Raw genomic sequence first — 12,750 nt, forward strand, 5'->3', positions numbered from 1 at the left:
CCACAATCAGACACACACATGTGGAGACACAAACACTGGAACACGTAGACACACGACAACACAGTCTGTCCTGTCTCACCAGGCCACACAAGCACCACGAGAGGCCACACCTAATGGTCTTCCCAGGTTGGGCCTGGATGGGGGTAGCCAGCCATGACCTGGGAACGGGGTGCTCTGCACAGGGGGAAGAGGGAGATTCTCTCCTCATGTTGCTACAGAGGGCTGCAAGGACCAGGAGGATGACTTGTCCTCCTTCCTGCAAGGCCACAGCATCATGCCTACTTGCAGGCCCAGGCCAGGCCCTCCCTCAGGACTGACCCCAGTCTGCCCCTCCCAGCAGTCCTGAGCTGCCTGACCCTCTGTGTCTCCCTCCGAGCCCCAGGGTCCCACACATGAAAAAAGGATACTGCCTGCCCGGCCTCCCCTGCTGAGAGGGACCTGGTGAGTGGGGAAGAGTTATGAGCCTTCAGCCCCTGTGCAGGGTCATTAGGACGGCCCTCTGCCTGCCTTGGGAGGGGCCCATGATGTCACACCAGACTCCTGTACTTGGGCATGAGCAGGGTTCCAGCCCCTTTTGTGTGCCCAGAGAGGAGCCCACAGAGGAGAAGCCCAGGAAGCTGGGGCCAGGGGCAGGGAGATACCAGCTTAGACCAGGTGGCTCTCAGTCAGTGCTTCCTGCTCTGGGACCCCAGGCCTCTCTCTGCTTGGAACAGACCTAGGAACCATGGCCAGTGTCCAAAGAGGGCCTGAACGTGTCTGTGCGCCCACAACCCAGCCCACCCCTGAGACCACGTTTGATGCCGAATCTGCCTGTTGGCCAGGTCTGTGCACAGGTCTCTGGTCACCTGCCACCTGAGTACCCCCACCTGTGGGCTCCCTACGGGAAGGTGTAACCCTCAAGGAGGTGAAAAGGCTTTGTCTGCTCCGTCCCTGCCTGAGACCTCCTCACTGTGGGTCCTCTGGGCATTCCTGATGCCACAGCACCCGTCAGTGCTGTGATGCCAACAAGGACCTGTGTGGGTACTTTTGAGCTCCACTGACCAGCCCTGTGCTCTGCCTGGGGACAGCCATTAGAGGGAAGGGACCAACATGGAGCACTTCAGGTGTTATTGCAGTGTGGGCATGTGGTCATGCTCCAGGGGCTCTGGGCTTCAGTGCTGCGCCCCCTCAACACAGGTGGGTGAGCCCCACCCCGCCCAGCTCAGGGCCCCAGGAGGCTGTCTGGGCTGGGCATGGCCAGGACAGGGGCTCTAGAGAAAGGGGACTGCATTGTGTTTTCCTGGAGACACTGCAGAATGGAGATTTCTGTCCTATTTTTGATGAGGACATTGAGGCAGAGGCTACAAAGTCACAAGGGTCCATTACCTTCTGTCCTACGTGACACTATAATAGCCAGAAGCTCTGCCCACACCCAGCGGGTCCTTCCTGGTTCCCACCAAGCTGGTGAAGTCCCCTCTGGGGCTAGAAGATCTCCCAAGGCAAGTAGAGTCCTGCCTCCTTTAGTGAGAGGCAGGTTTAGAATTTAAAAGATGGGGTCAAAGGTCAGAGGCTCTGGCTTCTTCCTCCCCTTCCCTCCCCTGAACCCTCAGGTGGCAGCTGGCCAGGTCCTCTCCTGTCCTCTCCCACACAATGCCAGGGCGAGGCCACATTGAGATCTGTGGGCGGCTTCCCAGGGCTTTGGGCTGCTGAGGTGTCAGGGGGTGGGTGGTGTCCACTCCATGAGGGCACAGGCTCTTCCTAGGGAAGCACTGGGTGCCACCAAGCACAGGTGACAGAGATTCTCGTGGTTTAGGAGGAATTACTGCTCATGAGTCCAGGGAGGGACAGAAGAGTGGGTGAGGGTTGGAGGAACAGGGTGAGCCATGAGGTCAGGTGGCCACTCACTAGCCATGGGACGGTGACAACATAGGAGACGAGTAGCCGCGGTGAACCTCAGTTTTCTCCTTGGGGCTTGGAAAGCACAGATATCTGCTGAGGGCATCATGGTGCGGCCACTGGGATTCAGGGGAGAGGAACTGGGACAGCACTTCCCAAGGAGTACCCTCGACCCCACCTGCTCTATTCAGAGGTCAGGAGGCCTGGGGCCATGTCTCAGGTGACTCTCAGGCCAGCTCCAATGTGGGCTGTACCATCAGCAATGAGGATAGGGGCTCAGAGAGGTCTGACAGCCTCAGTCAGGTCACACAGCTGCTATGTGTTAAGATCCAGGTCTTGGGACACTCATGTGTCACTTCATTCTGGGTGACTGATGACGTTCATGTCATTGGAAGCGTATGTGCAGGTTGGAGGTCCCTGTGTAGGAACCTGGAGATCCTGTTTCTTCTTCAGGGAGAGTTCAGACCCATTGATAGTGGTGCCATGTGATGGCAGAGATGTGACTGTTCAGACTGTAAAGAGGACCCTGTGTCAGGACTCCACCTCGGGCGTCATGTCCACCCTCCTCCCATGAGAGGTGAGGGGTGATGCTGAGATGGCCCTGAGGTGTCAGTGCGGCCACAGGAGAAGGAGACCCCGAGCCCTGGGCTCCCAGCTACTTCAGCCCAGCAGCCTTGAGGGTGGAAGGGGCCAGGGCACCCCATGGCAGGGCTGCTCCAGGACAGCCTGGGCCACCCACCAGACCTCCTGCTGTCCTGAGGACCCAGGGAACCCTGGAGGAGGCGCCAGGTGCACGAGCCCCAGTGAGGGCCCAGGCAGGGCAGGAGGGCTGGGGTCCCAGGGGGGCTGTCCTTGCCCTGCCACAGCCAACGCAGCCTGCTGTGACCTTTAGGAGCCATCCCTGGGGCCATGGCACAGGACTAGGGCGAGGGGACATAGGGTAAGTGGCCTGGGGGCCTGGGGGCCTGGGGCCTGGTGGGCTTGAGGGGGAGACAGTGACACAGAGCCCCTCCTGCTCAATGGGGACAGAGGCTCTTCCAAGAGGGGACGTGTGAGCCTCCTGGGCAGCTATGGAAAGACAAGGACAGAGGTCAGTGTCCTGGCCCAGCCCATTGAGGAAGGCTCCTCACACCTCCTCCAACCCCCCTAGGACATGCCCTGGGAGGCCAGCGGCCAGGTCTGGGGAGGGGACAGTGTGGTGAGAGGGGTCATGTCACCTCCCTGCTGTGGCTGTAGTCACAGCTACTCAAAGCCAGGGTGTGAGCGGCCAGGTCTGGGACACAGAGGGTCATGGTTGGATGTGAGGTGTCCCCAGAGCTCCCGAGGGAGACACTGCAGAAGGTTCAGAGGAGAAGTGAGGGTTGTGAGGACCTAAAGCCCATCAGTGAGTCCTCCCTGAGGGGTTACCTGGGGGTCACTGAGGGAGGTGGGGGTGGCTGGAGGGGAGGGCACTGGGGACATGGCTCTGGGGTTATATTTGTATCTGTTCAGTGGAGTCTCTCTGTGCTTCCTGATCCCCACGTGAGCCGCTTCCCTCCCCCCACCCTTCCTCCATGGGGGTCAGCCTCACCTTGGGACCTGAGGAATGGACCTGGCTGTGTGTGGACTGAGGCCTCTGCCACCGTGAGCCCCCGGTAAACGTTTCCTCCTCTGAATTGTCCTGGTCGGGTCTTTAGTCAGAGGAGCAGAGGAAAACCAGAGGGGCAGCGTTGGGTGGGCATGGCCAGCGCTGGGATGGGGGTTGTTGCAGGGGGCAGTATGAGTGGTGAGGAAGGGGTTCTGGGTGGGCCCTGAACCTCTGGCTGCGGTTGGGCCATAGACCCCCTCAGGATTTGCATACAGCTCTAGAGTTCTCAGGCATAGATATGTCCAGTCCCGACAAGATGTGGCCTCAGCCAGTCACCACTGACCAGCACACACCTGACACAGTGTCACTGAGAGGTGCTGTGACCTGGAGTCCTCACATGACCTCAGGACACAGAGGGAGACACAGAGACCACAGCGTCAGGGTTGGCCAGGCCAACCATTGTTTAATGTCATCTGGGAGGGGCCGAGCCGGGCAGGGACCAGGGTCTGGAGCCCGAGGTGGCTACTGTGTGGGGTTCACCACCTTCCCCACAAAGAGGGGGCTCTTGGTGGAGTGCTCATAGATGATCAAGAGGAAGGGCCTGTCGAATTTCACCTCAGGGGGAAGAGACACGGGCATGATTCCTATAACTGTGGTCCCCGCAGCCTCTGTGCCTCTCTCATCGATGGTCAGCACAGCCTTATGCAGGGCCTGGAGGGGAGAGAAGCAGAGGGGCTCTGAGGTCCTGCTGCCCAACCCCAGGCTGCAGCAAGGCCCCACTGGGAGCCTCCTACCAACAGGACCTCACCAGGGCCTTCCTGCTGGACCAGCCTGTCCTGTCCTAGGCTCCAAGTGGGTCACTCAGGTCCCCCCACCCATCTCAGCCTCTGCCTGACTCAGCCTGCTCCCTCCCCCTCCTTTCCTGACTCCATCTCTCTGGCCATTCGATGTGATCTCAGGGCACAAGAGGAAGACCATCAGCCTCCATGTCACCTCCAATGTATCCCCTCCCCCTGTAGGGCTAGGAGGTCCTCTATAGGGACTCCGGTAGTGAACTTCCCCGTGCCCAGACCCCTATAAGAAGCCACCCACATGGACCTGCAATTGCTCTTGGTCTCCTCCTGGTTTCCCCAGCATGTGGCCCACTGGACTCAGGAATGATTCAGATTGCTGGTTCACAAGTAGCTCTAATGTCACAGATGGAAGATTCCAGAACATTCTATGAAGGCTCTGAGCCTAAGCCTTTCCTTGTTAATGTGGGTAAAAAGAAGCCCAAGGCCTCAATAGCCCTGGGAAAGGAACAGGCCAAGGGTCAGTGGGCCCCTGAGGAGAGGTGCCTGGAAGGCCAGCAGCACAGGAGGCCACTCCCGGGCTCTGTGTTCCCCCACCCCATCAGAGCTGGTGAATCTCTGCATCCTCAGGAGGACTCAACTGGCCCTTGTTGTGTCCCTTGGCGCTTCCCTCAGCCTCAGGCCTGAGCAGGTGTTCCCCACTCACTTTGGCCTGCAGACCCCTGGACCATGGCCATCCTCACCTTGGAGACCCTCAGGGGAGCGTCCTCTGTGATCCCAGACAGGTCAGCTGTGTTGCTGAAGAGCTTGGTGATGCCCAGACTTGTCAGGACGGGCTTCAGATGGATGGTTTCAGAGATGTTCACTTTGGGGAAGTACAAATCGACTCTCCTGGTATGAAGATAGGTAATGAGGGGGTTTCACAGCATCTTTGGGGTCCTGTTGGGCCCCATGGTTCTGTGAAAGTGTTTTATCTCCTGATTTGTTCTCTGGTTAGTGCCCTGTCCCCACCCACTGTATTGGAGAAGTCCATTGGCTGGTTTTACTTTAGCTTCTTGGACACCTGGTGTGGACATCATTCCTACCAGTGGGCACACCTTGTCCTGTGGCCCCTGCACACCCCTGCCCACAAGGAGCCTTCCAGGCAGTTTCAGGGTGTCCTCCTGGAAACAGATGACATCCCCCTTGGTCACACCAGCCTGCCCAGCCAGAGCCTTCTGGGGCCTGTGTCCCAGGGTACTTTGGTGAGTTTGGCAGGACTGAGGGATAGAGGCTCAGGGAGGGAGAGGATTGTCACCTCCATAACCCCAGGCTGCAAGCTTAGCTCCATGTCCTCAGGGATGGGGCGAGGCCTAGGAGCCTGTGCTGAGGCCACATACTGGGTCCAGGGCTAGGGGACTGTGCTGTGCCTTGTGCTCTGTTTGGAACAAGGGTGAGGAGATCTCAGGAGGGCTGGGTGAGCAAGTAGTGGTGACCCAGGTTCAGCCTAACCTGGACGTGTGTCACATCTGTCTGCAGTGTGACTCCGTCACCAGTGGCCATGGCTGGGCTCAGGACACTGCACCTGCTCTGTGTCACGTACCCAGCTGTGTGGCTCCTGGGACAAGTGAACCAGCCTGAGATTCGACAGAGAAACAGAGCCTGTGGGAAGTGCCCTGAGCTCCCAGTGCTGCCTGTTCCTGTTCTGGGCCTTTCCATGCAGGTGCTTCCCCTGTGCACCTCGGCCAGTCCTACAGGAAGTCCTCCCTCTTGCTGCCCTAACCTGCAGGCCCAGGCCTTTGTCCTTGATTCTGCCACAACATGTGCTAGTGTCAGATCCCTGGAAAGACCCTGGGTTTTGGAAGGGGACCATGTACATTCTTGGAGGGAAGTCCCCCCTCCAGCTGGATCTGTGCCCCGCTCTTTGACCACTGTCCCTTCTCAGCGGCTCCCTGAGCTGAGCCCTGGCATTTCCTGTAGCACAGGATCATTCCCTGTAGCTGTGGCCCCAGGAATGGTCCCCCCTGCTGCCCGTGCTGTCTTCTGATGCATTGATCCTGAGGGACCTAGAGTCTGTGCCTGTGCCCTCCAGCGGGTCCCTGCCGGGACTCACCTGCTCTCCCTGTTCTTCAGGAACTTGGCGAGGATTTCCTTAGTGATGGTGTCCTCCAGGTGCTGCAGTTTCCCCTCGTCGGGCAGGAGAAAGATGGCGGTGGCGTTGCCCAGGTAGTCCATCTGCAGCACCCAGCTGGCCAGTGTGGGGCAGTAGTGCAGGTCGAACATGCCCACGCGGTTCATCATGGGCACCCTCACGGTAGTGGCCTGGTCCACGTGGAAGTCTTGCTCCCTGGTGAGAACTTCCTCGAAGGGTTGCTCCCATTTGGCTGGACAGAGGGAAGGTGGATGGCAGTGGGTGGGATATGAGAGGAGAGCAGAGGCGCCCTCAGCCTGCCTGGTGGGAAGCTCACCCACCTGTGCTCCATCCTGGGCAGGAGGGCCTCCAACCCCTCCAGGCTGGGGAGAGAGTGAGGGGTGTTCAGGACTAGAGGATCAGCAGGATTTCTAGATCCTGCAGGCTGCCATGGCGATGCCTCCTACTGTGCCCAGTGAACATTTGATTAAAATTATATTTTTATTGAAGAGCGGCTTGGGATAAGTGAAAGCTCTGGTCCCAGTCCTACAGTGGGAACTTTTCTCCTGGACCTCAGGATGCTTGCTGATTTCCAGTTCAGTTGTCACTCAGGGCAAACATTCAGTGCACCCTAAATCCTTGTCCTAGTCTATGTGAGAAGCCCAAATGTCCAGGCAGCCCCCTCTGTGGGGTAACAGCTCCTCACCCTCTGGGCCAGCTGACTGGGGGTAGGGGACCCTGAGTCGACATGTCTCAATGGTGCAGGGAGGACTGAGACCTGCCCTAACTCCAGAAGAATTGGCCCCTCCGTTATACTGATGGTGGCCTGGGGCTCTGCATTGCAGAACTCTGCCCAGGAACAAGGGATCCAGGGTGGGTAGGAAGCAGCCCTAGACATGTTCTATTGTTTGGATGTGGTGTCCCCCATGATTGGGGCACAGCCTTAATCTAATCAGTAAATGAATCCCTGATGGAATTAACCAGTGGTGGCTGGAGGTGGATGGGCTGAGGCTGGAGGAGGTGGGTATTTGGGGGTCGTTGGGGGCGTGGCTATGGGGTATATATGTTGTCTCTGCAGAGTGGAGTCTCTCTCTGCTTCCTGATCACCATGTGAGCTGATCCCTCCCCCACACTCTTCTGCCATGATGTCCTGCCTTACCCTGAGCCCCAAGGAGTGGAGCTGGCCTTCCATGGACTGAGACCTCTGCAAATTTGAGGCCCAAACAAACGTTTCCTCCTCTAAAACTGTTCTGGTTGGTCTTTAAGTGACAGTGGTGAAAAGCTCAGTAAAACACCTTGACTTCCCAGGACAACCTGAGGCCATTGCCCTGGGGCAGTGGAAGCTGCCTTAGGTCCTGGGTCCTGTGGAGTCCTGGCAGGTGGGCAGGCTGAGGGTCCCTGCCAGGTACTCAGCTGTGACAGATCCCCACAATCCCATGTGTGACTTGGGTACTCCTTTCAGATTTCCAACATTGTCCATGACAAGATAGGACAGTCACATCCCAAGAGGTGAGATGGCTAGTCCTATGTCAAGGCCATGGAGTGGGGGAGGCAGGATGTGGACCCAGGTCCTGCACACCCCCAGCTGCCACACTCCACATCAAGAGTTGTTCCAAGGACTTTCCCTGGAAGGCCACTCCCTCCCACCACCTGCCACAAGGTGCATCGGTGGCTCTCTAGTCAGGAAACATTACACATGGCCCTCCCTGTGGGGTCCCCAGTGAGCAGGAGGACAGTCAGGACTCTGATGCATCCTGCAGAAATGTCAGTGATTTTGACGGTTTTACCAACTCTTCCCTGACTTAACTGATGGTGGAAAACATTTCAGGGCTTAGGCATGGAAGATTGAGGAGCCACTGTGAGAGGCCCTGCCACAGCGCAGACAGTGCTGCCAAGGAAAGTTCCAGAACTGGTGGATGGAAGACAACTTTGGGGTTTCCATGGGAACCCACTCAGGCTGATTGACTCATCTTACCTTTAAAGAAAATGTAGTTCACCAGGGCGAGAACTGAGCCTCTGTCCAGATCTTTCACCAAATCCACAATTTTTCCTTGGGTCCCTTTCTCCACATAAGTGTTGATCTGCTTCTTAGCCTCTTCCGTGTTTGTGAAGTTGGTGGAGAAGGCCTCTGAGTGGTACAGGTTCTTGACATCCTCCAAGAACTTGTCCAGCAGCTTCAGATTGTGGTCAATGAAGAGGCTGATGCCGGTGGTCAGCTGGAGCTGGCGGTTGGGCTTGTTGAGGGTTTGGAGAAGATACTGGAAGCCCTGGTGGATGTCAGCCTCCGTGGTCTCCGTGAGGTTGAAGCCCAGGCCCTCCAGGATCTGGGTGTGAGTGTCAGCTTTGGTGCCCAGCGAGAGTGAGGCCAAGGCCGTGGCGATGCTCACAGGGGAGAAGAAGATGTTGGTGGTATTGGACTCGTGGGCCAGCACACGGTAGAGGCTGAAGGCAAACTCAGCCAGGTTCGGGGCGATCCTGTGGGAGGCTGGGTGCTCCTGGTCGTGCTTGGATGCATCTGTCTCCTGAGCATCTTCAGCCAAGGAGCCAGCGACCAGGCAGCTGAGGCCGGCCAGCAGCAGGAGGCCCCATGAGATAGAGGACGGCATCGTCCTGCAAGGCAGAGGAGGTCAGAGGCCTGAGTTTGGCCCAGAATGACTCTCCCTGGATTGGACGGACACCATGCAGAGCCACCAGGGTGTAGTGAGCTCCAAGATGGCCCAGCCTGTGCCAAGCCCTTCCTCCACCTGCATCACTGCAAACCCCCAGGGAGATGCAGAGCTGCCCTGAGCCCTAAAGGGTGTGAATTCTCTGGTTCCTTCACAGTCCTGTGGGGACAACTGCTCTCCTCCAAAGCCTAGAGGGGTTCAGGTGCATGTCCAGGGTTGGCCAGCAAGTGTTGTAGGGGACCAGCTCAGGCACTGGCAGGCACTGGCACTCCTTGACCCTGGACATCTTACAAGCCCGCCTCTCCGTGGCTGTCCCTGTGCTGCCCGATTGGGCTTGGCTGAGCCCACACCATCTTTCAGAGCCTGAGGTCAGGAGATGGGTGGGTCTCAGCAGGGTAGGGACATATGGTGAGTGGCCTCAGGGCCAGAGATTGCGGCATCAGGCCTGGGCAGGTCCACTGCTGTTCCCTCGGCCTTGAGTAAGGGTCTGAGCCAGCACTGACCCAGGACACGACTCTCAATTTGGATGAAGGGGTTTTGGGAGAGACCCAAATGAATGACATCCTCTGTGCACAAACCTTAGAGTCTAAATTACAGGGGTGTCTGTTCGGAGGTGAGAGGATGCAATGGGGGAGGTGGGGGAAGGTGTCCAGCCCAGGTGAGCACCTCGGTCCACCTCCCATGTCACCTCACCTCCTCTGATTTCTTCCCTTTAGAGTGAGGGTCTGAGGGACAGAGAGGGTCAGGGCCTGGCCAAGGCTGCACAGAGAAGCTGAGGCAAAGGTGGAACAAGCCTTGGTTTTCTCCTCTGGGATCAGGGGCTGAGACAGTCCTGCCTGTGGGATCCAGGCTTCATGGATGTCAGACCCAGACCCTGACCGTGACCCCAAGCTTCCTGCTGGGTTCACTCTATTTCCTGGTCTGTTCCTGAAAACCTCGGTGGCCCAAGACGTGCTCCCCCTGGACTGCTACTGCAAGCAGCACCCTGCACCCCCAAAGCCTTGAGCTGGGCAAGCCAGCTGCAGAGGGTGGACTGTAGCCCTCAGGTACAGACATGGAGGCCAAGGAGGTGGCACCCTGATGTTTCTGGAAGGGGGTGTGGGTGGGAGCAGTCAGTGTGAGGCAGGGAGAGGGTGGACCACACCAACCCAGCTCATCTCACACCATTTCTGCTCCTCTTTGTTGACCCAGAGCAAGGAGGCGGGGTCCAGGAAGGAGCCCTGACCTGAGGTCACAACCCATGGAAAGCACCAAAGCCCAGCATGAGCCAGCCCTGGCCCCTGGTGACAGTGGCCTTGGTAAATGACTTCCCCTCTTTGAGTGTCACTTCCTGTCCTTGCAGTGGGGAGGAGAACCTCTGAAGGGAGAAGTGAGGCACAAACAAGGTGACCAGCAGGTGGCTCTGGCCCTGGGGAAGCTCCCACACCTGCAGGGTGCCTGCTGGTGGCCACTTGCCCCAGGCCAGACAGGGGCTCTGCTCAGCAGTGAGCTGCTTGTGAGGGGGCATTTCCACCTACCCACCTGTCTGCACATCGCCTGCTCCTCACTCCATGGCAGAGCAGACATCAGCCCAGGGCCACCATCATTGTCAGATCATTGTCACCAACACTCCAGAAACCCAGGCTGGTGACGATGAGGTAAGAGGAAGAAAACAGTTTTCTAGTCTTTGCTCAATGGCTCCAGAGGCTGAGCTACAGTCCAAGGTCACAGAGCAGCTGAGAGGCCTCCAGGCCAGACCAGGCTTCCTATTCTCCATCTAGGGCCCGAGCCCCGAGAGAAGCATTCAACAGTAGGCCCAGGTCAGCAGCATGGGCTCTGGAGCCCAGTGCCCGAGTTTGAGTACTGGGCACTGAGTGATCTGGAGCAAGTTTTCCACCTCTGGGTTCCCAATTTCCCATCTATTAATGTGAATGACCACAGAACCACCTCAGAGGGGCTGTGAGGCTGAAATGTGTTCTCATGTGCACTGAGCTCAGCGGCGGCTGGCTCAGAGTGGTCACTGGGGAAGGTCAGCTCTAACCCCATGAAGGTGGCCTTCCCAGGGCTCCCCTTCCCCCGGGTGTACAAGGTGAGCTCAGAACCACGGCCTGTGGGGCGGGGGGTGGGGAGCGGACGGGGGGGATGGAAGGTGCCAGCCAGCTCCTGGCTGCCCTCTGTGGCCTTCTGTCCTCATCTGTAGAAGGAGAGGAAGGTTCTCACCCAGGCAAAGGGGCTGCAGAGGTTGTCAAGAGACCGAGGCAGGAAAGGCCAGGCCACTAGAGCCACTGTCCCCGCGACTATTGTGTCCACATATCAGCTCCCCAGGACTCTGAGGTAGGTGCCCTCTGCCACTGCTCAGGAGGGCTGGTGACCCACCAGAGGTACTGCCAGTCTCTGGGGTGGCTGGGGGAGAAGGACAGGATCTTCAGGTTTACTATAGCTAAGACGACAGGAGGCCCAGCTGCAGCCTGCCCCGTCCACCCTGCCTGTGTCCTGCCTCTCCCTTCCCAGGACCCAGAGGCTCCCAGAGGCTGTCCCCAGGGAAAGGCATACTCACCACTCACTGTCCCAGGACCGGTGTGGTGACGGGGGCTGAGGAGGCAGAGCCCTGTCCTTGTCCGTATTAAGCAGTGGACACAGAGGGGAAATGGGGGAGGCTGCAATGGACATTAGCCAAGGTCACCCTGGTTATCGGAGAAGCAAACAGACAGGGACTAAGTCCATCGGCCAGATCCCCAGCTCTGTGCACCTGCTCTGCCTAAGGGGTGCACAGCCTCTGCAGTGTGACCACCTCTTGGCCACAGTGCCATGAAACATGTCTCTAGGCTCCTGAAGCAGAGAAGAGAGGTGACAGCCCAGGTCAGGTGGCTCAGGGGCCCGTGGGTTTGACTGGGGAAGGATCAACTTAAGAGTCCCAGGAATTCTTAAGGGACCCTGAGCCTCCTTGTTAATCTACATCTGTTCCCAGTGACCACCTAAAGGCCGAACGGACACTCTTAGGAAACAATGAGTGTCCTGCAGTGCACGGGGCCTTGGAAAGGGGAACCGCCTTCCCTGGGGGCCACAGGAGCCTTGAGGCCCAGGGAGCTTCAGGAGGACCCAGGGCTGTGTGGCCCAGCGAAGGTTGTCTAAGGTCATGGCAGAGTCAGCAGCCAGGGTCGCAGAGCCAGGGAAGAGCTCCAGTGCCCAGGACCCTGTCCCTGTTGACCCATGAAGTGAGCTGTGCTTTGGGAAATATCTTGTGAAATTTCCAGTTATCACTGAAATAAGGCTTGAGAGCCTTAGGGCCTTCCTTGAGTTTGGTTCACACTTGTAAAACACACTCAGACACACACATGTGGAGACACAAACACTGGTGACACCTAATGGTCTTCCCAGGTTGGGCCTGGATGGGGGTAGCCAGCCATGACCTGGGAACGGGGTGCTCTGCACAGGGGGAAGATGGAGATTCTCTCCTCATGTTGCTACAGAGGGCTGCAAGGACCACGAGGGTGACTTGTCCTCCTTCCTGCAAGGCCACAGCATCATGCCTACTTGCAGGCCCAGGCCAGGCCCTCCCTCAGGACTGACCCCAGTCTGTCCCTCCCAGCAGTCCTGAGCTGCCTGACCCTCTGTGTCTCCCTCTGAGCCCCAGGGACCCACACATGAAGAAAGGATACTGCCTGCCCGGCCTCCCCTGCTGAGAGGGACCTGGTGAGTGGGGAAGATTCATGAGCCTTCAGCCTCTGTGCGGGGTCATTAGGACGGCCTTCTGCCTGCCTT

The 12,750-nt window shown here is 58.1% G+C and overlaps 1 protein-coding gene and 1 long non-coding RNA gene across 3 annotated transcripts in view; one reads left to right on the plus strand and one right to left on the minus strand.

Annotated features, from left to right (window-relative positions):
* The window catches only part of LOC308646784, a 98,566-nt gene that overhangs the window by 31,080 nt on the left and 54,736 nt on the right, over positions 1-12,750 (plus strand). The window lies entirely within an intron of this gene.
* LOC308646778 (alpha-1-antitrypsin-like protein GS55-MS) lies at positions 3,880-11,676 on the minus strand. Of its 2 annotated transcripts, none has more exons than XM_081290170.1 (5): positions 11,546-11,676; positions 8,319-8,953; positions 6,326-6,596; positions 4,977-5,124; positions 3,880-4,153 (listed from the first exon to the last, which is right to left on the minus strand). In XM_081290170.1, exons 1-5 carry the CDS (start codon positions 11,656-11,658, stop codon positions 3,965-3,967), a joined length of 1,356 nt encoding a protein of 451 aa, XP_081146296.1. In that variant the 5' UTR covers positions 11,659-11,676; the 3' UTR covers positions 3,880-3,964. The 2 variants fall into 2 exon arrangements, with proteins under 2 accessions (XP_081146296.1, XP_081146297.1); XM_081290171.1 differs by lacking the exon at positions 11,546-11,676 and adding an exon at positions 11,209-11,356.

The sequence above is a fragment of the Spermophilus citellus genome (assembly GCF_964194105.1).
Source record: "Spermophilus citellus genome assembly, chromosome: 4".
NCBI lineage: Eukaryota > Metazoa > Chordata > Mammalia > Rodentia > Sciuridae > Spermophilus > Spermophilus citellus.